The sequence below is a fragment of the Amia ocellicauda genome, chromosome 9 (genome assembly GCF_036373705.1).
Source record: "Amia ocellicauda isolate fAmiCal2 chromosome 9, fAmiCal2.hap1, whole genome shotgun sequence".
Taxonomy (NCBI): domain Eukaryota; kingdom Metazoa; phylum Chordata; class Actinopteri; order Amiiformes; family Amiidae; genus Amia; species Amia ocellicauda.
Window position 1 is genome coordinate 30,024,985 of NC_089858.1, and position 22,826 is coordinate 30,047,810.

At 39.9% G+C, this 22,826-nt stretch overlaps 1 protein-coding gene across 2 annotated transcripts in view; it reads right to left on the bottom strand.

Moving 5' to 3' along the window:
* ankrd27 (ankyrin repeat domain 27 (VPS9 domain)) overlaps nucleotides 1–22,826 on the bottom strand; it is a 71,289-nt gene that overhangs the window by 41,953 nt on the left and 6,510 nt on the right. For both annotated transcript variants that reach the window (XM_066714045.1, XM_066714046.1), the window contains exons 2-7: nucleotides 18,049–18,171; nucleotides 9,804–9,914; nucleotides 5,939–6,095; nucleotides 5,589–5,743; nucleotides 2,162–2,221; nucleotides 2,007–2,060 (exon numbers count right to left, since the gene is read on the bottom strand). In XM_066714045.1, the coding sequence (XP_066570142.1) occupies nucleotides 2,007–2,060; nucleotides 2,162–2,221; nucleotides 5,589–5,743; nucleotides 5,939–6,095; nucleotides 9,804–9,914; nucleotides 18,049–18,150 (639 nt within the window). In that variant the 5' untranslated portion in view covers nucleotides 18,151–18,171. The remainder of the gene's footprint in view (nucleotides 1–2,006; nucleotides 2,061–2,161; nucleotides 2,222–5,588; nucleotides 5,744–5,938; nucleotides 6,096–9,803; nucleotides 9,915–18,048; nucleotides 18,172–22,826) is intronic.

Sequence of the window (22,826 nt, forward strand, 5' to 3'; positions counted from 1 at the left end):
CACATCTCAGGAGGGATTTTGTCCCACTCCTCTTTGCAGATCCTCTCCAAGTCATTAAGGTTTCAAGGCTGACGTTTGGCAACTCGAACTTTCAGCTCCCTCCACAGATTTTCTATGGGATTAAGGTCTGGAGACTGGCTAGGCCACTCCAGGACCTTAATGTGCTTCTTCTTGAGCCACTCCTTTGTTGCCTTGGCTGTGTATTTTGGGTAATTGTCATGCTGGAATACCCATCCACGACCCATTTTCAATGCCCTGGCTGAGGGAAGGAGGTTCTCACCCAAGATTTGACGGTACATGGCCCCGTCCATCGTCCCTTTGATGCGGTGCAGTTGTCCTGTCCCCTTAGCAGAAAAACACCCCCAAAGCATAATGTTTCCACCTCCATGTCTGAAAGTGGGGATGGTGTTCTTGGGGTCATAGGCAGCATTCCTCCTCCTCCTCCAAACACGGCAAGTTGAGTTGATGCCAAAGAGCTCGATTTTGGTCTCATCTGACCACAACACTTTCACCCAGTTCTCCTCTGAATCATTCAGATGTTCATTGGCAAACTTCAGACGGGCCTGTACATGTGCTTTCTTGAGCAGGGGGACCTTGTGGGCGCTGCAGGATTTCAGTCCTTCACGGCGTAGTGTGTTACCAATTGTTTTCTTGGTGACTATGGTCCCAGCTGCCTTGAGATCATTAACAAGATCCTTCCATGTAGTTCTGGGCTGATTCCTCACCGTTCTCATGATCATTGAAACTCCACGAGGTGAGATCTTGCATGGAGCCCCAGACCGAGGGAGACTGACAGTTATTTTGTGTTTCTTCCATTCGCGAATAATCGCACCAACTGTTGTCACCTTCTCACCAAGCTGTTTGGCGATGGTCTTGTAGCCCATTCCAACCTTGTGTAGGTCTACAATCTTGTCCCTGACATCCTTGGACAGCTCTTTGTTCTTGGCCATGGTGGAGAGTTTGGAATCTGATTGATTGATTGCTTCTGTGGACAGGTGTCTTTTATACAGGTAACGAGCTGAGATTAGGAGCACTCCCTTTAAGAGAGTGCTCCTAATCTCAGCTCGTTACCTGTATAAAAGACACCTGGGAGCCAGAAATCTTGCTGATTGATAGGGGATCAAATACTTATTTCCCTCATTAACATGCAAATCAATTTATAACTTTTTTGAAATGCGTTTTTCTGGATTTTTTTTGTTGTTATTCTGTCTCTCACTGTTAAAATACACCTACCATTAAAATTATAGACTGATAATTTCTTTGTCAGTGGGCAAACGTACAAAATCAGCAGGGGATCAAATATTTTTTTCCCTAACTGTATAAAGAATAAAAAGACACCACACTTTCATGACTTCACCCATATGGCAGCGTGATAATATTCAGTGCATGATGCACTTTATATGTAAGAAATAACTCCTGTGTGGAAAGTCAAGAAATTAGTCTCAAGAGAAGAACATTGGTTATTTTGTTTAAAAAATTACATTTTTTTTTTCTTTTAATAACCACAAAGTAGGTTTTAATATGTATCCTCTCACCTGGAAGCATATGGGTCCCTGCAGACTTTAACTGTAACCAGTGCTTTCCTTTTTTTCATTTTCCATAAACATGAAATTGAACATGATATTTTAAAGTTGAAATGGCATTAGGGAATTGAACTGAAACATTTCTTCACTTGTAGCCTACATAATTAACCTGTCTTTCTCTTGTATATTGAACAGCATTAGTCAAAATAAATACTTTATTTAGTTGTATTGGGAGAGCGAGACACCGTTGTAAACTCTAATAGTCTGCGTTAGATTGATGTCTGGATATATTTAATTTGCACTAGTCAACATGCAGGTCTTGGGAAACCATAAATTAAACAAATAAACAAAACCTATGTAATGAAGTGAAAAATACATGTAGTAGAGAACGTGTACACTGGCAGGCCAAATGACAACAGGCAGATATCTGGAAATGCAGACCTGTACATACTGCTACTCTGCTACACAAGAGTTTGCACTCACCTCCACGGCTTGCTTGAGAAGAGTCATCTGGAGGTCCTGCTTGGCAAGTACTTTCTATAACACAATAAAACGGAAATTAGAAAACTCAAAGGGACACATGCAAGACAAAAAACAACAAACAGAAAACAACTCATTTCAAATGTAGTGTGACTTACTAGACGGGAGTCTCTCAGCAAGCACTGAAGACATTTTGTGTAAAGTGCATTTACAGAATCCTACAAAAAAAGAAAGAGCAGACTCAAATCACAGTTCCACACCTGGCAACATCTGTTCAGGTCTGAATTAGCATTCAGCCTGCAGCAGTAGCAAATTGCCTAACATGCAAATATGAAAAACAAAAGCATACATAGCCAAGTCTGTACATCATATATTCTTTGACATTTAAAAGGAAAAACATTAAGTGGTAAAAAGCACACTTTAATTCAAATACATTTGCAAATACTTTTAGCATTGTATTTGCCACCTCAAACTTTGACCAAATTTAGCGACACTCACACATTTACTATCTACACCTTTGTTCACAAACCCGTGAGTTTGGGTTGAATGAATAGTGATTACTAAGAGCATTGACTAGTAGACGTCACCTTGATGATTAAGGATGAATATCATCTTTAACGTACATGAAATGCATTTGCAAAATCATTTGAAATCAGGGAGAAAGACACCAAACAGCTAATTCAGACACCCAACTAATAGCAGTGGTGATCTTATTTGTTTCTTAGGAGATGAAAAGATGAAAAGTACCTTTACCAACAGCTTAAGATATGTAAATCACCTATTACTTTCACCCAATGTCTCACATAATGACTGAAGAGCACAGGCTTGCTCACTCTCAATGTTTATTTCTGCTGTCCTACCCATCGTAATGACTGTAATGAGTGTTGTTAATCCATCTCAATTAAATCACAGAGAGAATTAGACAACAAATTTGCTCTCAATGAGTCTTGTTCATTTGAAGAATTACAACACCGTAGACTGACTAACTAGTTAATTACTCCAGCAGATGCACTGCTCTGGTTGACCTTATTGCACTTTAAAAATGCAAAGGAATTATTAATCAGATCCCTGAGAATTCATTGGTGAACACATGAATTTCCAATGCTGATTACAGCTGCAAAAGGCAGGTTGGATCAGCAGAAATGTATGTTGAAAATGAGCAAGCATAGTTATACATCTCTAGAGTTGCTTCAAATGTTTAGATAATGGACCTGCAGTTTTCAGTCATCGTTCATACCCAACTAATTCTAAGGCTTATAAGAGTGCAATGCAATCAGTTTCAAGATGTCAGTTCGCACCATTGTTGCAAGGGACGTGTCCTCTTGGCTGCTGTCTGGTGTCCTTCACCAGCATCTACTAAGTAGATGTCCGTCACACAAGAGCCTCCAAGACAAATTCTCAGCATTAATGTAAAATGGCATCTACAAAGTAATTGCATTAGTCACTGTGCCATTTGGTATCACTGTGTGCACCACACTGAACATGGACCAGACAAAGCAAAGGAGAGAGATCAGAAAGAAAATAATAGACAAGCATGGTAAAGGTAAAGGCTACAAGACCATCTCCAAGTAGCCTGATGTTCCTATGACAACAGTTGCAAATATTATTAAAAAGTTCAAGGTCCATGGAACTGTAGCCAACCTCCCTGGGTGCGGCCGCAAGAGGAAACAGATTGAACATAAGGATAGTGCGAATGGCAGAAAATGAACCAAGGATAACTGCCAAAGAGATACAAGCTGAACTCCAAGGTGAAGGTACGTCAGTTTCTGATTGCACCATCCATCGCTTTTCGAGCAAAAGTGGCCTCCGTGGAAGAAGACCCAGGATTACTCCACTTTTGAAAGAAAAACATAAAAAAACATTCCAGACAGGAATGCTAAAATGCATATTGACAAGCCACAATCCTTCTGGGAGATTAGTCACATCAGCTCTATTTTTGCAGATGGAAAAATGAAGCTTTCAAAGAAAAGAACACCATACCTACAGTGAAACATGGAGGAGGCTCGGTTATGTTTTAGGGCTGCTTTGCTGCGACCTGGCACAGGGTGTCTTGAATCTGTGCAGGGCACAATTGAATCTCAAGACTATCAAGGCATTCTGGAGCAAAACATACTGCCCAGTGTCAGAAAGCTCTGTCTCAGTCGCAGGTCATAGGTCTAAATAATAATGACCCAAAACACACAGCTAAAAGCACCCAAGAATGGATAAGAACAAAACATTGGACTGTTCTGAAGTGGCCTTCTCTGAGTCCTAATCTGAATCCTACTGAACATCTATGGAAAGAGCTGAAACTTGCAGTCTGGAAAAGGCACACATCAAAGCTGAGACAGCTGGAGCAGTTTGTTCAGGAAGAGCGGGCCAAACTACCTGTTAACGGGTGCTGAAGTCTCATTGAGAGCTACAGAAGACATGTGATTGCAGTGATTGCCTCTAAAGGTTGTGCAACAAAATATTAGGTTTAGGGTCCCATCATTTTTGTCCATGCCTTTTTCATTTGTTTTATTATTTACAATTTTATGTTGAAAAACAAAATCAAAAGCAAAGTCTGATTTCTATTAAATATGGAATAAACAATGGTGGATGCCAATTACTTTTGTCAGTTTCGAATTATTTCAGAGGAAACTGCATTCTTCATTTTTTGTGGCGGGGTACCAACAAATTTGAGCATGTCTGTATATTAAATAATTTACAGCAAGGACAGGTATTTTGTAGATGGCCAGGGAAAAGCCTGGAGTGACACACATCTGCAGCAATGGATACAAAATAAATGAATAAATAAATAATCTTGCAATTGTAGGGGGTGATGGATTAGAGAAAATGCACAACAGTGCCAAACACACTTAATTGGTCCAATTTAAGAGTTTTCCATAGGTCTTAACCTTTTGATGATGCAGAGACCTATAAAACCACATGGAAGACAGCCCTCAAGCAGCAAGAGCTGGCCAACCATGGATTACAACAGAAGAATGGCAAAAACACTCAGGTATAAATACAAATCCTCTAGGACCTAATTTAAGTAGCAGATGGCTGTTCTATGCCTGTATTTATAGATCAGTAATTTCCAACTCAGGTCCCAGGAGCCCCAATCCAGTTAGTATTATAGTTCACCTTAAATGACCAATTTCTTAAAGACTGGGAAAACTTGGTAGTTATTGATAAATTAAGTAAGCCACATTTTGTATTGAGGCAACTCTGATCTTTCAGGGCTAGAGGGTATTCAGATATTGGTTCCAAATCATGTGTAGACTGCTGAAATCACCTGATCACCTGTTTCCAAGGCTCTGTAACTTCACCTATAATTCCTACTGAACTCTGATTTTTTAAGACTATGACCAAGAAAAAATTATGAATTAGACAAAATTGCATTTAGAAACCCATCACCATGCGAGTATGCAGAATGGCAGAGCAAGTAACTGCAAAGCATGTTTGTGCTACCAGAAATAAGGTTCCTGAAAAGGTAAGCTGCTGGAATATTGCTATACACGAGAGGCTTTCAATTCTGGTGTCGCAGGACTGGCTTGCCAGCGCAGAGATATTACTGCCCCCAAGTGCTGCTTTACTCTGGCATGTTAGGGAACAGCTTACAATGTGATGACGAATGCCCTTGCGCTCATGCTCCTTGAAGGTGCCTCTGAACCCCGTTATGAACTTGTCCAACTTTTCCGCGTGGCGGCCCAGGAACTCCTTGACGTCGTCCACATTCTTCAAACAATACGGTACCACCGGGGGGGGCACTTCCACTGGGAAAAAAATAAAGAAAGACACCGCTGTAGGAACACAGTGCAAAAAAAAAAACACAAACTAAAACCACTGAGGTTTCTGAAAAACTCACTTCCACCAAGAAGCTCCAAATCACTCAAAAGATTTGTTTGTCAGTACTTGGATATATCTGGGACTATTACAAACAGAATGGTGCTTCAGGATAACAAGCATACCTGGGCTTAGGTCTGCTTCGACTGGGCGAGCTATACATAAGATGTTATAGCTCTGTTCTTGTTTATTGTAGAAGGTCTCCTCGAACAGGATTGGCACTGCTGAGGGAGCATTGAATCCTGCTCCCAGCTTCACCAAGTTGTCCTGAATTATGACTTGCTGGGGGGGGAAATAAATACATAAATAAATGACACCACATCAATATAATCAGATGACTGTAGAGCCCAGTACCTGACCACCTTCTAACGCCTTCTCATGAACAAACTGGTTCAGATGGCACCTGTAATACGTCTACCCTCCCCCTCTGGATAAAATGACACTCAACCTTTAATGCACTTTCAAACTCACACCTACCTGCTCCTCACCTTGATGCTCCCTGACATTGCCCCTGATTATGTATGTATTTCTTCTTGCACTTTAAATGGCCTTGTATCAGTACTGTTCATAATTATGCTCGTTTTGACTCCACTGCACATAGCACTGATGTAACTACTGCTGTATTTTCATCTTTGTCTTACTTCCTAAGAACCTCTTTAAATTACTAAATTCAATCCTGCACTGTGTTTTGTACTTGCTCTTAGTTAATTGTACTATTATTAGAACTTACACTTATATTGTGTCTACTTTTTACGACAACTGTTACTCAACTTTTACTCAATAATACATAATTATAACAAAACAGGGTCACAATACAAGTGTGATTCTTAAACTGGAATTCTTGGAGTTACTTACAGAGCAAATAAACATGAAGTTCCCTTTGGCAATAGTTTGGAAGAGCTTCTTACAGTGCATTAAACATATTTGGCCGAAAAATATGAATACCTAAATAAATAATATTCTGGAGTTAACAGCTGTAAGACGTTGAATTGATTGCAATTATTAGACACCAATTAGATTTTGAACATCCAAACAAGCGAACACACTAAAAGTTTAACGTAAAACACATGGACAGTCACTTTCAAGCAAATACTTCATTAAACACGAACCAAAAAGCAGCTGTTTAGAATATGTACACAAATGGGCAAATTATAAAGCCAAAATAAAAACAGTCATGTAATCACTTTAAACATGGAGTTCAAGGTCTTCGTTAATTACTTCCTTTCGGATACAAAGCCACCTCTAGTTATAATAGCATTTTCAAAAAGACAGATAAAATAATAATAACAACAACAATAATAAACAATGTGAGATTCACACATGTAAACTGCATCAATGACAAAATACATATAACAACACTACATATCTTACTCTGCTGCTGAACAGAATCATGGAGTACAGCTATAACTACACAGACAGCCCACAGATATGCAGTATTCATCCAAATCTTGGGCCAAAGAGGAGGGGGAGGTTTGGATGAGAAATACCAAATCACCTAGGGGATTCACTGTTAAAGCACTGGGGGGTCTGTTACATAATCCGGTGTCCAGCTGAGAAAGTGCTTGGAATCTCTCTTATGGAAACAGGCATATTAGCATAGCTCATACAAACCTGGCTTTCAGAATGGCAAATCACATGTGTGAACATGGAATCTTAAAGCTTGTAAGGTGGCTGCGATCAGATTTAATGTGACTTGGGGGGAAATGGTTATAAGACCTTTAGAGGATAGACAAGTTTTTAAAGAAATCGAAGAACACTCCGAGTTACATTTTCCAGCTGAGCCTAGAGTAATTCTAAAGCCCAAAAGAAAATTAGCCCGTTCCCAGAAATAGACTCTTTGACACAAGCGTTAAAAAAGACACAATAACACAAGGGGCTTTCAGACAGGAGTCTTAATCTGCTGAAAGCTCCTCTTTAAATAGATTCTCTTTACAAAGCGCACCTGTCTAGCAGATAAGCCAGTATTTTGTTCCCCTTTTAAAGGACAGCTTCACGAGCTGACAGAGGCCTTTCTGTGTTAATTCCCCCGTCTCTGAACACGTAGCACAGCAGAATGACACACAGGGTTGCAAATAATTTTAGGAAATGTCAGATAAAGACAATTTTACGAAGTGAAGATGACAAAATTATATACACACAAAAACACATGCACATAAGTGAAGATGTTTACATGCAAATGGACTGTGATGGGAGAAACTGACCATGTGTCAGCAATAGCTTAGGTATTCCACAATTCTGGCCCGTATGGAAGAGTGGCAAGAAGGAAGACATTTCTGAAAAAGCCTGTGTAAAATCCTGCTTGAAATTAGTAAAAAGGCATGTGGGAGCCACTGAAAAAATGAAGCTAAAGATTCTGTGGTCCAATAATAAAAAAAATGCCAAATGCCAAATGTTATGTCTGGCACAAACTCAGCACAGCACATCACCCAGGTAACAGCATCACCACTGTGAAGCATGGTGGTGGCAGCATCATAATATGGGATGCTTGTCAGGGGATAAAGCAAAATGGATGAATCTAAATACAGGCAAATTCTTTAGGAAATCCTGCTTCAGTCAGCAAAAGATCTAAGACTGGGATGAGGATTGAACTTACAGGAAGACAATGACCCCAAGCACACAGACACTGGAGTGGCTTAAAAACAAGAAAATGAATGTCCTACAGTGGCCCAGTCTAAGTCCGATTGAAAATCTGTGGCAAGACTTGACTATTGCTTTCCACCAATGATCTCCATCACACTTGAGAGAGCCTGGGTGAATGGGTGAATATTGCATAATCCAGATGTGCAAACCCAGTAGAGACTTACCCCAAAATTGTTACAACTGCAATTGCTGCCAAAGGTGGTTCTACCAAGCATTGACACAGGGTCTGAATACTTCTCTAACCAAGACAAGGGATGAGAACACTATCCCCAAAGTGAAGCATGGTGGTGGCAGCATCATGCTGTGGGGATGTTTTTCATTGGCAGGGACTGTGAAACTGGTCAGAATTGAAGGAATGATGGATGGCACTAAATACAGGGAAATTCCTGAGGGAAACCTGTTTCAGTCTTCCAGAGATTTGAGACTGGGACGGAGGTTCACCTTCCAGCAGGACAATGACCCTAAGCATACTGCTAAAGCAACACTCGAGTGGTTTAAGGGGAAACATTTAAATGTCTTGGAGTGGCCTAGTCAAAGTCCAGACTGTCCATCCATGCGCAATCCAATTGAGAAACTGTGGTATGACTTAGATTGCTGTACACCAGCTGAACCCATCCAACTTGAAGGAGCTAGAGCAGTTTTGCATTGAAGAATGGGCAGAAATCCCAGTGGCTAGATGTGCCAAGCTTATAGAGACGTAGCCCAAGAGACTTGCAGCTGTAATTGCTGCAAAAGGTGGCTCTACAAAGTATTGACTTTGTTTCATTACAGGAACATAATAAAAGCACCTTGGTGCTTTCGTCTTGCTGGATGTTGGTTGAAAGATGCCTGACAATTGAGCTAATGTTAACCTGAAGTTCTCATATTATGTCTGTTTTCGATCAAAGAGGAAACCTTTGCCAAGTGAAGTTGCATTTTTAGTGCTGATTCCCTACAGTAAACTACCTTTACTAGTAATTATTTATGGCCCAGGGTGTATTGTTCGAGAAAGAATGGCAAAGTGGTTTAACTACATTGTAATTCTTACCGCAAGCTTAAGACAAATAGAAGTATGGTGATCGTACTAAGATGCAGCCTAAAAATAATGCCAGATATCACATTCAGTATTGAACCAATGTCAACAATACCTGTGGCAGGGGCTGTGGGGCATACAAAGAATAATATTGGCATTGGGACTGATGACTCAAAATGGCTAATGTCTGTGCTTGAGAAGTAAAACACTCAAAATCCTTATTATAGAGTTGCTGTTAATATATTGGCCTTAGCAACCAGAAAGAAGTAAAACGGACAGAAATATACTGGCAACTGTGCCTGCCAGTCTGTTCAGATACCATTGCCTGTGTACTGTACCTTTCCATTGAGTGTCTGGAAGCCTCCTTCAGTAGGCTGCAGGATGTAGTTCTCAAACTGGGCTGGTGAGAAGCTGCTGACTGCCTGACTTCCACTGCGGGGCACCAATACCTAGCCAAAACAGAGACGGGTACAGTGAGAGGGGGCCTGGGGATATCTGTGCTACCACTGTACACTGACAAGGCTTTATTTATCTCCTCAATAAAATCGACACATAGACAAAGATATGTGGAAGTGAAGATCCCCCTTATTTTCCGTTTAAATGTTGAGTTATGGTGTTGTTCCTCAGCACCCAAAAGTTAATATGCTGTTTAAGGGAAAAAAACGCTGTGTATACTTAAGTTATTCAACACATTATGTTACAGCGGTGAGACTTCAAGCATCATGTTTATGCATTGTGTACAGCAATTTTGTATTCCTAGCTTATATCAGTCAGTTAGGTTCCATACAAGGTTTTCTGTGTTTTTGTTTGTTCATTGTAAAACAGTCTTTACTACATGATACGCATTTTAGATGTTAGTGTTGTATTTACGATTCCTATTACACTTGTTCAAAGGGCTGCCACCTCCTGCGCTGTTTGGGAAAGGGTTTTTGTACTGTCAAAGGAGGACTGAGGAAACCTTTCCTTGCTGTATTGTTTTGCCCCCAAATTTTAGTGCTTCTGTTCAAATGATGAGTCCATCCTGTAGGATAAAGGAAACTAAAACACTACCACCAAAATATAAAAACCAAGACAAAGCTCTGATTATGTTATGGGTACCACCTGTCACACAGTGAATGGATTGGATGGACATTTCATTCACAATTTGCTCTGACTGGGGGAAAAAACAGGGCCTGTAGATTATGAAGCTCACTCCTGGCAGATAAACATGCCATATGGATACTAAAAGGCAAATAAATAATCCAGCAGCTCACAACATCAAACTTCCCTGCAGAGTCTGGGACTGACTGCAGGCTAAAGCAGTAGAAAGAACACCGTCCATCACGCTCTGGTCTTGCTTAACACACCAAAAGGAGGCAATCCTTAATGAGTATTTACAGCTCCTCCACAGTCTTTAGTAACCCATTAGAATGAGAGCTAACAGCTAGGCAATAATTTCCCCTCCACATGCAACCTGTCTAAGAGGAGAGTGCCAGTAGATAAATGGAAACATACAGAATAAAGACACAAATGGACATCAACAACACGCTTCATTCACGCCACGGGCTTCGGCAAACACACACACCACATCAAGGTGCAGATAATTTGGATCATAAACAGAACAGAAGCACGGGAATGATCAAAAGTTTAGAAGCTACACACTATTTGGAAACTGGGCACAATAAGTAAAGTGATGGAGAAAGTATAATGTGCAGTGTGGGAACCAGTACGCAGTTATGTGTAAACGCTCTGCTGTTGCAAATTCAGAAAGATAAAACAGTCCAGTCGCTCTCAAATGCTCCTATATTTAGTACTTCACTCTTCTCTGGCCTCAAGTTATTGTCTAAAGATACAATGATTGGGCACCTCACGGGATATGGGTCCTCACCACACGCCTTGCAGCATTTCCTCTTTGTTTCCCACTTAAAACTGCGTCATTTCAGTGAAATCATATAAAAACTGCCACTGCAAGTTCACAATACAAGTCATGAAAGGAAGGTCTTTTCTATGGGGAATCTAAAATACATTGTTCCTGGATATTACAGAACTAGTAATAAGTAGTAATACATTTCCATTGCCTAACAGGTTCAAACATTTTAGGATCTATGAGCTACACTGAATAAATGGTACGGCTAAAACACACACACACACCTTCAGTCTGCATGAATAAAGTCAAGTTCCTGCAGATTTGGTTTGGAGACATCAAATATACCTATGAATACACTTACATACACATGCTTCTTTTCTAACTAGGCGATACAGCCAAAGAAGGGCTTTCACCCACAAATGCCACAGGGTGTCATACAAATACACTGGTGTTAGCTTTTATACAGCTGTCTGCAGCTGACAAAATCTGAAACCTGCTTAACAATGGGATTCTGTATTATGCAGCACACAAACAAGAGTCAAACATTGCACAGCCTCCAGGCAAACAATACGAAGACCATTAGAGGATACGGAAAATAAAACACAAGAAAAGAAGCTAAAGTAGGTTGAGCAATGCCGATGAGGGGAGGCAAGTTCGCAAGGAGGGCAGATTCAGAGATCGAGCACTGAAGGGTGCATGGGTCTGCCCAACTGAAGCGCAAACTGCAGAAACAAAAAGGAATAAAGCGAAACTGAGTTAGTCTCCATTAGCATCAATTCTGAGCGGAATAAACAGATTTGGCCCAATGGAAACTGGCTACAAGAAAACAACAACACTGAATCCAAGTACAAACCAACTGTGACTAAGTGGTGTATTATGGCAATTAACCCCCCCCGACTACCACTACCACAGACGACAAAGCTGGTTTCAGATGGAGGAGAGATCATGAGGAGCATCAGCTGAAGTCAGCATGTAGAGATTAGCATGGACCAGCACAGCTCCCTTTTTGTCAATTTGTATTGACCTTGAAAGGTCAATACAAATCCATCAATATCATATTAAACAGTTTTGCTTAATTTTCAGGATGTCAAAATGAGTTAATGTGATTCTAATTATATAGCCCTTTAGGAAAATAAACACTACAATTATTATTATTACAGAGGAACTGCTGAAAGGAACATTTTACAAAGATCTTCTAATCTTAGACACTGTTGCGTCTGCACTAGAGGTCACATACTGTGAAACTTTCGGGACATTCAGGTAGTGCAGCTTTCAATAGCCTCCTCACTGAGAGGCACATGTGCACTTTTATAAATGGTTTAATACTACTGCACACTTATAGCGACCAGCTGATTCAAATTCTCTCATTTGGTGATGCAGATAAACCAAATCAAAGGCATTTAATGTTATATGAATAGGTCAATTATGTATCCTTTAAGTAAACTACACCATGTATTAAGTTCAAGGAAGCTCAGTCCTGTTTACCTTCAGGCTGCATGAATAAATAAGTATATGTCTGCATTTTTGGTTTGGAAAGATCAAGTCTAGATGAAAGATGTGAATCAACCCCAGAAAACTAGGCCACATGAAGAATTCCTCTCCATCGGTGAATCTGAAAGTGTGGTCCACAACGGTCTGCGGGCTGATGCAAATGCAGGGTAATGCGAAAATAAAGACAAGGTGGATATCTTTTGTTTCGGACAAGAATTCATATTCTACTTATGATATTTCATTTTAAAATTAAGTTAGGTATTGAAGTTAAATAAAAGCAACATTTGCAGTTTAACAATTTTCATGAACAATATTTCATTTCTTTAAACATTTAAAATAAACTTTTGGCTGTGTTTTATATATACATAATGTTCCAGTAATATGAATAATGTTGCATTACTGGTATTTAGAGATAAGCAAATGCTCTTGGACATTAGGATTGGGGGTCTGGTGGTCCATGGGCCAAAAAAGTTTCCAATTTAAATGTCCTGATGCAGCACTGGCGGATCAATGCAAGCTGATCTTCAACAATGCAGCTGATCTTCAATCGCAAGTTTTAATCACCTCAACTGGTGTCCTTCTTATACTCCTCCTAGAAAACACCATCCGAACAGTTAAATAATGATTTAGTGCAGCACTAACTATTATACCTATACTATATCAGAATTATATATATGCTACTATAATTGTCAGAAGTCAATAGCAAAAGAGAGAAATGCCCCAACCCATGTTTTGGCTGGCCTGCTTGCAACCACCACCCTTGCAGCCACTCTGACTCCAGCACTGTCCACACCGATCAGCCATAACATTATGACCACCTGTCTAATATTGTGTAGGTCCCCCTTTGGCCACCAAAACAGCCCTGACCCATCGTGGCATGGACTCCACTAGACCTCTGAAGGTGTGCTGTGGTATCTGGCACCAAGACGTTAGCAGCAGATCCTGTAAATTGCGAGGTGGGGCCTCCATGGATCGGGCTTGTTTGTCCAGCACATCCCACAGATGCTCGATTGGATTGGATCACAATTTGGCCCTTGCCAAAGTCGCTCAGGTCCTTATGCTTGCCCATTTATCCTGTTTCTAACACTTTCAACTTTGAGGACAAAATGTTCACTTGCCTAATATATCCCACCCACTGACAGGTGCCATGATAACGAGATTATCATTGTTATTCACTTCACCTGTCAGTGGTCATAATGTTATGGCTGATCGGTGTATATACCAATTTTGCAAGAGCCACCACTTCAGTTCAGTTGATGAAGTCCCCATTGCACTGCAATAAACATGTGTTGCACAAGCAGAACAATCAACAAAATGAACTGACAAAGCACTGCCACTTCTGGACAGTTGGCCAATATTTCCTATATCGAACCTGGTTTCGGTTCCCTAGGTTTACTTCTGGTCTTCAACAGTAAAAGCAAAAAAAAAAAAAAAGGAAGTGAGAGTTTATGAAATAGCAGCTGGCACCAAATCAGTGCCTGTTAGATCAACATAAGGAATAATCATATCACCTACTAAATCCAAGTGATTTACTACTACAGGCAGCTAAATGCAAAAGGATGAAAAGGCTGTTGTGTAAAACTGCGGACGGATTATGTGAAAAGAAATGTCCCTGGCCTAGATTTCCCCATTGTCGGCAATTGCTTGAGAAAGCGCAGGCTGTATGTGTGTCTGTCTGTCTGTCTTACTATTTCTATTGGCACTAATACACCCACAGGGTCTAATTCTGCCCCACCACAGAGAATAACAGGCACAAAAATAGTACACATCAGAGAAATGCTCCGGAACACCCTGTTGAGCTGAATAATGTCCTGCTGTTGGCAAATAATTAAAAATGTGTTCTTGTTCTCAAAATTTGAAAACAAATAGGTATGTAAGAGTTTTAGGCTCACCGCCTATTACTATACTGTACATTTAAATTTTTAAATGTCAAGAACATTTGTGACATAAAACAGATCACATTTTGGAGGAGACTTCTGTTTGTGTAGAAACGTTTTATGAAAGTCTGCCATAAGCAATACGTGTGCACACAACACAAATAAGACATTTCTGGAAAGAAATCATATCAGGTTCAGATATCCCCATATTGAAATAAATGTTGTTATTCTAGTAGCATTCATGTCATCAATCTGCACAACTACTATTGTGTACTGGACTTGGAACTTTAAAAAAAATCATTAACATCTAAACGAAACTCACCATGAGATAGGCCTATAACTTAGTTACATCAACTTTCACACTGTACAAATTCCATGGCAGATGTTTTTTTTATGAAACTCCCCTCTTATGCCACAATAAGGAATCGAAAATTATAAAGCTCCATGTACATAGTCAGATCCAGTGTTAATCACTTGCTGGTGCAGAAGATTATGTCAAATGAAATGATTTCCCCTTCATAAGCCCAGCATACACAAGAAAACGCATGAGTAAAATGTTTCTGGAAATCCTCAGGAACACTACTGAGAAATGTTTTAAAACAACATAAGATACAAGTATCTCTATTCACAGTGAATGTGAATAAACATTGTTTAATTTAAAATAAAAATTGCAAGTTCATAAAAGTTGGAGGAAGCGCCAAAACCATTGTGAGGACAAGGCTGTGGATTCGAACACAGAGAAACAGTGTATTTCAATCTTTAAAGTAGCTATGTTGAAAAAGATTACTGTAATTTTCACAATTTTACACAATTTTCTCCAGCCAATCATGATGTTTCAATGAGTTTACACATGTCAAACAAAAATGATTCATGAGTGTACATATGAATAAAATAAGTTCCACACTGGGGGGGAGAGTAAATGAAAAAGTGACCTATGACCTCACTCGATTTGTTTATGGAAACACCTACAGAGCCTGTGTGCACCAGGAAACACTGTATCTTGAAACATTATTGTAGTCCATGATGAGGCCACCTCCCCCACACACTGAACATAAGATCATATTTTGTTTACTTCACCGATAAGTTTTATTCCCACAGGCAGTCCAGCCCCAGCTGAACTCAGTCCTGCACTCTCTGTGTTGGGGCTCTGAACATACTGTCTCACAGCCAGAACGGGGGCCAATCAATTTTGGTCAGTTCCAATTTCACCTCAAATCAATCTACCGATTCCAATACTCTAACTCTGATGCTCTTCAGAAGTAAATTGGTCATAGCGGATACTGTTGTGGCATATTTTCATTACTTTTTTTTCAGAAATAACACCTGAAGTCTGAAACATTATTATATTTCTTAGTAAACACCCTTACCCTGGGCGACATACAACACTTACAATATATGCCAGAAACCCCAAATAAAAGGACTATACACTTGATACAGAACTGAACTGTGTTTGGATTCGTCTGCTTTGCAACCTATCACCTCTCATCACCAGTGAAGTGGTGCTTCAAAAGATCATATCACAAGCACCTCCGATCTTCTTCCTGTTCGCTATTTAGGCATACTAGTCTATAGTCTATATAACTATAGAATGTTTTATTGTCATTCATTTGTAGATTTTTTTTTGTAGTTTAACTATGATGATTTACAGGTCTTTGGCAAGCGTCTAGGCTAAGACAAAGGCCTCCTCCAAATACAATAATAAGAGCAAAAAATAATAATAATAACAACATCAACATTTAACACCGATCTTCGAAAAGACACAAGGGCTTTCTCTGACGAGGCTTCACTATAAAAATAAGTTTCCCTACAGCAAAAAACAAGCATTAACAAAGGCAAGAGCCTACAGAGACACCAGGTTTGTAAATGAGATACTTTGATGTAAACATAGAGCAAATTATATGCTTTAAAATACCAAAATGTACTAATAAATAAATTCATACATAAATACATAAGCAAACAAATAAATGAATCCACCATAAGACACTCTTTAAGAAGGCAGTGAATTAATGAGGGAAGCAGGGTGCAGCGTTCTAGCATGTCGTTTTTTAAAGGTTAGCAGTGCTAAGGTCTAGCACACTGCTGTGTGTCATGATCTTCACCCACGGTTTTAATTATGTATTTAAGCTCATTAATCAGTGCCGAAGAAACTCGAGTAAGTGTTGTTTATGGTTGCAGTGCCAGGCGAGGGAGGGGGAGTGGGAGTGATGACTGAGATGCCGGAAGTGAAAGCACTGGCCAAAGCACTGGCCAGTCTGAACCTCTGTGTGCCCTGGGCCCCTGCCTGTATCCTCAGGGCAAAGCAATATTACAGATTCAAACAGCCTAAAAAAGAAGGGACTCAGAATCAAAAACTGGGTGTAACTAGCCAACTGTTAAGAGGCTGGAGTCATTTCGTAAGTAGAGACCATCTGGGACAGAATCACATCTAGTGCACTTGCTCCTCTGTATTGCTCTCCTCTTTATCATTATTTTTTAATGAGATAGCTAAAACAAAAGTCAGTGTTTATCCTTACCAACAGATTACTGCAGGTCCTTATTTGATTTTTTTTTTCATCTCAAGCCTGTGTTTCCTGCAGGGGGCAGTGGGCATGCCCCTCTAGCCTCCCTTGAACCAATTATTTGAAAATTACAACCCTTTTTAATATATATTTTTTTATTTATTTGCCGTCATCCCAGAACTGATAACACAGTAATAACCAATAACAACATCATGACAGAAAAACAAACAATTCCTTGGAAATTACGTGCTTCTAGAAGGAGTTGAAGACATCCAAGAAACACTGTAAAACAGACTTCTGCATTTAACTGTAAAGTTCAGGACATTAACTATGGTAAGACAAATGTGATGTTTGTTGCTTCAATCAGCTGAAAAAGTACAAAGGAAGTTATTTTTCAATATTATTCACAACCTCACCAGTCGTTTAAGATTTTATAGGCCTCATTCAGTAAACAGTGACTTTTCTATTAACTAAACAAATGATATGCACATATAAAGTGGGACATGTCATTCATTAACAAGTTGTCACCACGCGGTATTCTACACACAGAATATTCCCAAGGCCTACACACATTTTACTATAGCAGGCAATATAAGGGTGCTCAAAAGTAAAGGTAAGGTAGCACACCACTTGTGTATTTCCTGTAAAGAATATATAGCCTAACCGTTTTACTCCAGTTATTATATGGAGTTATATAAGCAAATAATACAATAATGGCATTAACTTGACTGATAAATAATGAAACCCTTTGAATATAGCGTGCCTGTACTCTGGAACAGCCAGAGGACCTGTGTTCAGCACTGTGTTACCATTAGCCATAAGTGAATCTGCAGCTAAGGAGAGCCAGCTGCTGGTATTAAGCGCCACTTACAGTGCCATGGAATTCTGCTACTTTGCTGCACAGGTCTGGACGCCGCTTCTCCAGTGCTAGGTAGAAAGGGTTCTTCAGAATGTCCTCATCATAAACAGCCATATGGAACCGCGACTCTGGCACCTGCGCAGACAATGAAAAGACCAAACAAAACAGGATTATTGATGACCACTCTCCCACTTATTCATTAATTTAGCACATAGCGGGAATAACAGTTTTATCCTAGCTATTAAACCTGCAAGCAGGGTGTGCACACAAAACTCTTCTGCTGGACTATCATTAATTGCTGACCAACTGCATAAAAGAAATCCAGTTTCCCATTAGTTTTTAGGGTACTGCACAAAGCAGTTTAACACAAAGCCTGTGCATTAGTCAAGAGGGAACTCTGGTAAAATTATGTTAACTGTGACTCCTTATCAAAACAACCTAAAAGTCATACGATACAATTACAGCTGCCACGTTATCTTGGCCCAGCAATGCATGCAACTACACATTAACTGAAAGACAGGGGGGCGTTCAAGTTCAAAGAAGTAACTGTCAACTGTCAAGAATAGAGGTCTTTCAGGAGCAGGACTGCAAACCATTTTAAGAATAGGCAGTAGCAACAGTATTGCAGCAAGTAACATTCAGACCTCTTTGTTTAAAGAATCAAAAATGTGTATTATTGTGTATCGTTCATAAACTCCTATTAAAGACATGGGAGACTAAAGATGTAATTTACAGACCGCTACTAAGCCACCTGACAAGGGAAAGCAGGCTGAACTACACTGATTGTGAGATCAACAGTAGTGATGCTACAACTGCAGCAGATTCAAAGCAAAGCAAACTCATTTTCTATTCCAGTGAAGGAGGGAAACCCATAGCCTTTTAACTTTAATAACCATATACAGTGCATCCAGAAAGTATTCACAGAGTTTCACTTTTTCCACGTTTTATGTTACAGCCTTATTCCAAAATGGATTAAATTCATGATTTTCCTCAAAATTCTACAAACAATACCCCATAATGACAACGTGAAAGAAGTTTGTTTGAAATCTTTGCAAATGTATTAAAAATAAAAAACATAAAAAGCACATGTACATAAGTATTTACAGCCTTTGCTCAATACTTTGTTGAAGCACCTTTGGCACCAATTACAGCCTCAAGTCTTTTTGAGTATGATGCTTCCAGCTTGGCACACCTAATTTTGGGCAGTTTCTCCCATTCTTCTTTGCAGGACCTCTCAAGCTCCATCAGGTTGAATGGGGAGTGTCGGTGCACAGCCATTTTCAGATCTCTCCAGAGATGTTCAATCGGGTTCAAGTCTGGGCTCTGGCTGGGCCACTCAAGGACATTCACAGAGTTGTCCTGTAGCCACTCCACAGGCCTGATTGGTGGAGTGCTGCAGAGATGGTTGTTCTTCTGGAAGGTTCTCCTCTCTTCAGAGAGACACGCTGGAGCTCTGTCAGAGTGACCATCAGGTTCTTGGTCACCTCCCTGACTAAGGCCCTTCTCCCCCGATCGCTCAGTTTGGCCGGGCGGCCAGCTCTAGGAAGAGTCCTGGTGGTTCCAAACTTCTTCCATTTACGGATGATGGAGGCCACTGTGCTCATTGGGACCTTCAATGCTGCAGATTTTTTTTCTGTACCCTTCCCCAGATCTGTGCCTCGATATAATCCTGTCTTGGAGGTCTACAGACAATTCCTTGGACTTCATGGCTTGGTTTGTGCTCTGACATGCACTGTTAACTGTGGGACCTTGTATAGACAGGTGTGTGCCTTTCCAAATCATGTCAATCAACTGAATTTACCACAGGTGGATTCCAATCAAGTTGTAGAAACATCTCAAGGATGATCAGTGGAAACAGGATGCACCTGAGCTCAATTTTGAGTGTCATGGCAAAGGCTGTGAATACATATGTACATGTGCTTTTTTATTTTTTTATTTTTAATACATTTGCAAAGATTTCAAACAAACTTCTTTCACGTTGTCATTATGGGGTATTGTTTGTAGAATTTTGAGGAAAATCATGAATTTAATCCATTTTGTAATAAAGCTGTAACATAACAAAATGTGGAAAAAGTGAAGCGCTGTGAATACTTTCCGGATGCACTGTAACTTTCAAATAAATGTTGTTCTTGTAGCAGGGTAAATTCAAGTTAACATTTAAACATATTCTGTAATTTGAAAATCAGACCTGGGCTAGGAAAGAGAGCCGGGCACACAGGAACTGGATAAACAAACTTGTGCCGCACAAAGCCAGATCAAAAGAAGACTTATCGATGTTTTCACATCAAGATCTGTGATCCAAAAGGCAGCCAAACAAAAGGGAGTCTTGTTTGGATGTTGTTTACTGTGCAGGCCAGCTGCTTATCAGCTGAGCAAGTTACGCTGAACACCAAGTACAGAGAATTATGAGAAACAGGATAGAGCCCTGAAGAGTAGCCGAACAGACATCTTCGAGTAGACTGCAGTGATACAGGGAGCCCGTGATTGTCAGGTCTTCTCACTAAGCAAAGCCCCCCCACCCCCGCCGGTAACTTAATAACTGAAGTACAGTTTCTATTTTAACTCACTCTCTCTTTAAATACAGAATTGCAAATTAAGTTAAAAATAGACTCCACAATATGGCTGAGGTTTTGGCCTGTTTGGCCTCTGACAAATCAGCTTACTGTCAGGATGCATTTTATTTTTAGACCATCTTCCCATCACAGTATTGCATATGTTACAGAAATGCACTTTACTACTGTTTAGTTATTGCTACAGCAGCAGCCACTGGAATAAATAAATAAATAAATGGAGGGAATGGACTGTCCCTTATCAAAGTCTAATGAAAGACTCTAAAGGAAGACACTTGGTGCTAGGTCCTCCAGGATCCACCGCACAGTGTGCATTGGAGAGCCAGCCCTGAGAGCTAATCTAAAACTCTCCCTATTCAACAAGATAGCACCATTGACATAACTCAAACAGGACTTCACCCTATTTACCAGCTATTCAGTACACCTTGAGTTTCATCTGATGGAGACTAATTCAATTCAAATTCAAAGCCTGATGGAAGGGTACAGGTGTGGCCTGCTGCTCAATAACGCAGGGTTTTCACACCAACCAACAGCCTTGTTATGCTGCTGGAATTAACAGTACCATTTCCATGACCCTGCCCACAGCAAGCAAGCCACATTATATGTAGAAAGAAAGAAAAGAAAAGAACCACTGTGAAGGTCTTAAAGGAGATTCAATTAAGAGCTTTTCTAGTGCTCTCTTAATGCAGCCCATTACTGGAGTAATTGGGAGCCTGGATGATGTAGATTCAATAATGCAATAATGCACAGGAGCAATTAAACAAACACAATTTTTTGAAATCTTTGCTAAGTAGGCAAAACGCAAGTAAATAAGTTATCTTCATCCTCTGAAATACTAATGCTGCTCCTCAAAGAGCCACCATATACCCTACTGGCATATTCAAAATCAAAAGGAGTCTTAAATTTTAATTAACTACATCCCTTTTTTCCCCCTTTACAAGCTGTAAAATCTATGATGTTAAAAAGTTGCAAAGTGTAATTCCAGGCAATGTCTAATGGCCCCTGTTAGGAATGCTGACAAAGGACTTCTGCAAGACAAAGATGTGTGAATCGATAATCCTGTGCTCAGGGTAACATGAGGATATTTCATATTACCACTGAAGCTAGTTTGTCTTTAAAAGGCTTCAAGCAGAAACCCAGTGAAACGTGTCACACTTGGACACACATTTTCAAGGTTTCTAGATCAAATTGCAGTTTGCATTCACCCTATAAAGCTGATGGCTCAGTAGTGTGAGGCGTCTACATAAAGACCCAGATGCTTTAAGGATTCACTCTTTAGTCCATTCCTACAGTTACAAGTTTGTCAAAACCAAGTTGCCATTCCCCAAATGATTAAGGATAATAAGCTAGCACAGCTCTGATTAGACAGCATTTATTGTCACAAATCACGTTTCAAAATAAACTAAATCAGTTTAGACCACACATGTACTAGCCTGAATGTCTGTTCTGTTATCTGCTCATTCCTGTATGAATGAATACACAGAAGACCGAAGCAACCGTGCGGGCGGCAAGAGAGCTAGGAAGAAATAAATTACAGTGAAGACATGTACTCACTTGCTGATGCTGTATGAAGGAAAGCTGTGTAGCCCAGAGAAGTTTCATCTTATTGAATTTAAGGGCTACACAAACATAGACACACCAACAGAGTTAAATCCAGCCTAAAGGGAACAAAGTGCCCATTAAGGTTTGAAACACCCCAAGACTAGTAGATCTTTGAAATCCAAATGCAATTTTCTTATTTTTTCTCTTACAGGACAAGGAGAAGAAAAAGAATGATGAAATTGGAGTTACTGTACTCTTCCACATACAATAAGCCTCATATCCGATGGATGTCTCCGTTTCTCTTAAACCCAGAGGAATGTGCCATGTGACTGGGAGCCAGCCAGTACACAGAGACTGTGGCTCACCAGAAACTGCCCCTCATGACCAAAGCGTTCAGTATTTAGCAAATGGTTTGCCTTTTCTGTGGGGTATTTTGGATGAACCCTGCAGGCAACAGCCCACATCCATTAAAAAAGTGCCCCACACCCCTTAAACTTTTTATATTTTTAAACTATTTTTATTTAATGGAAGAGGTTTTATGTAATATACTGCATTGTGCTGCTGTACAGGTTTAACATTTGTCATGTCCGTAAATGAAAACTTCATATTAATGAAAGGCATATCTGAAAGTTCCTAAATTGAATGCTTTGGTAATCCAAAATAACTGTCTTTCAGAGA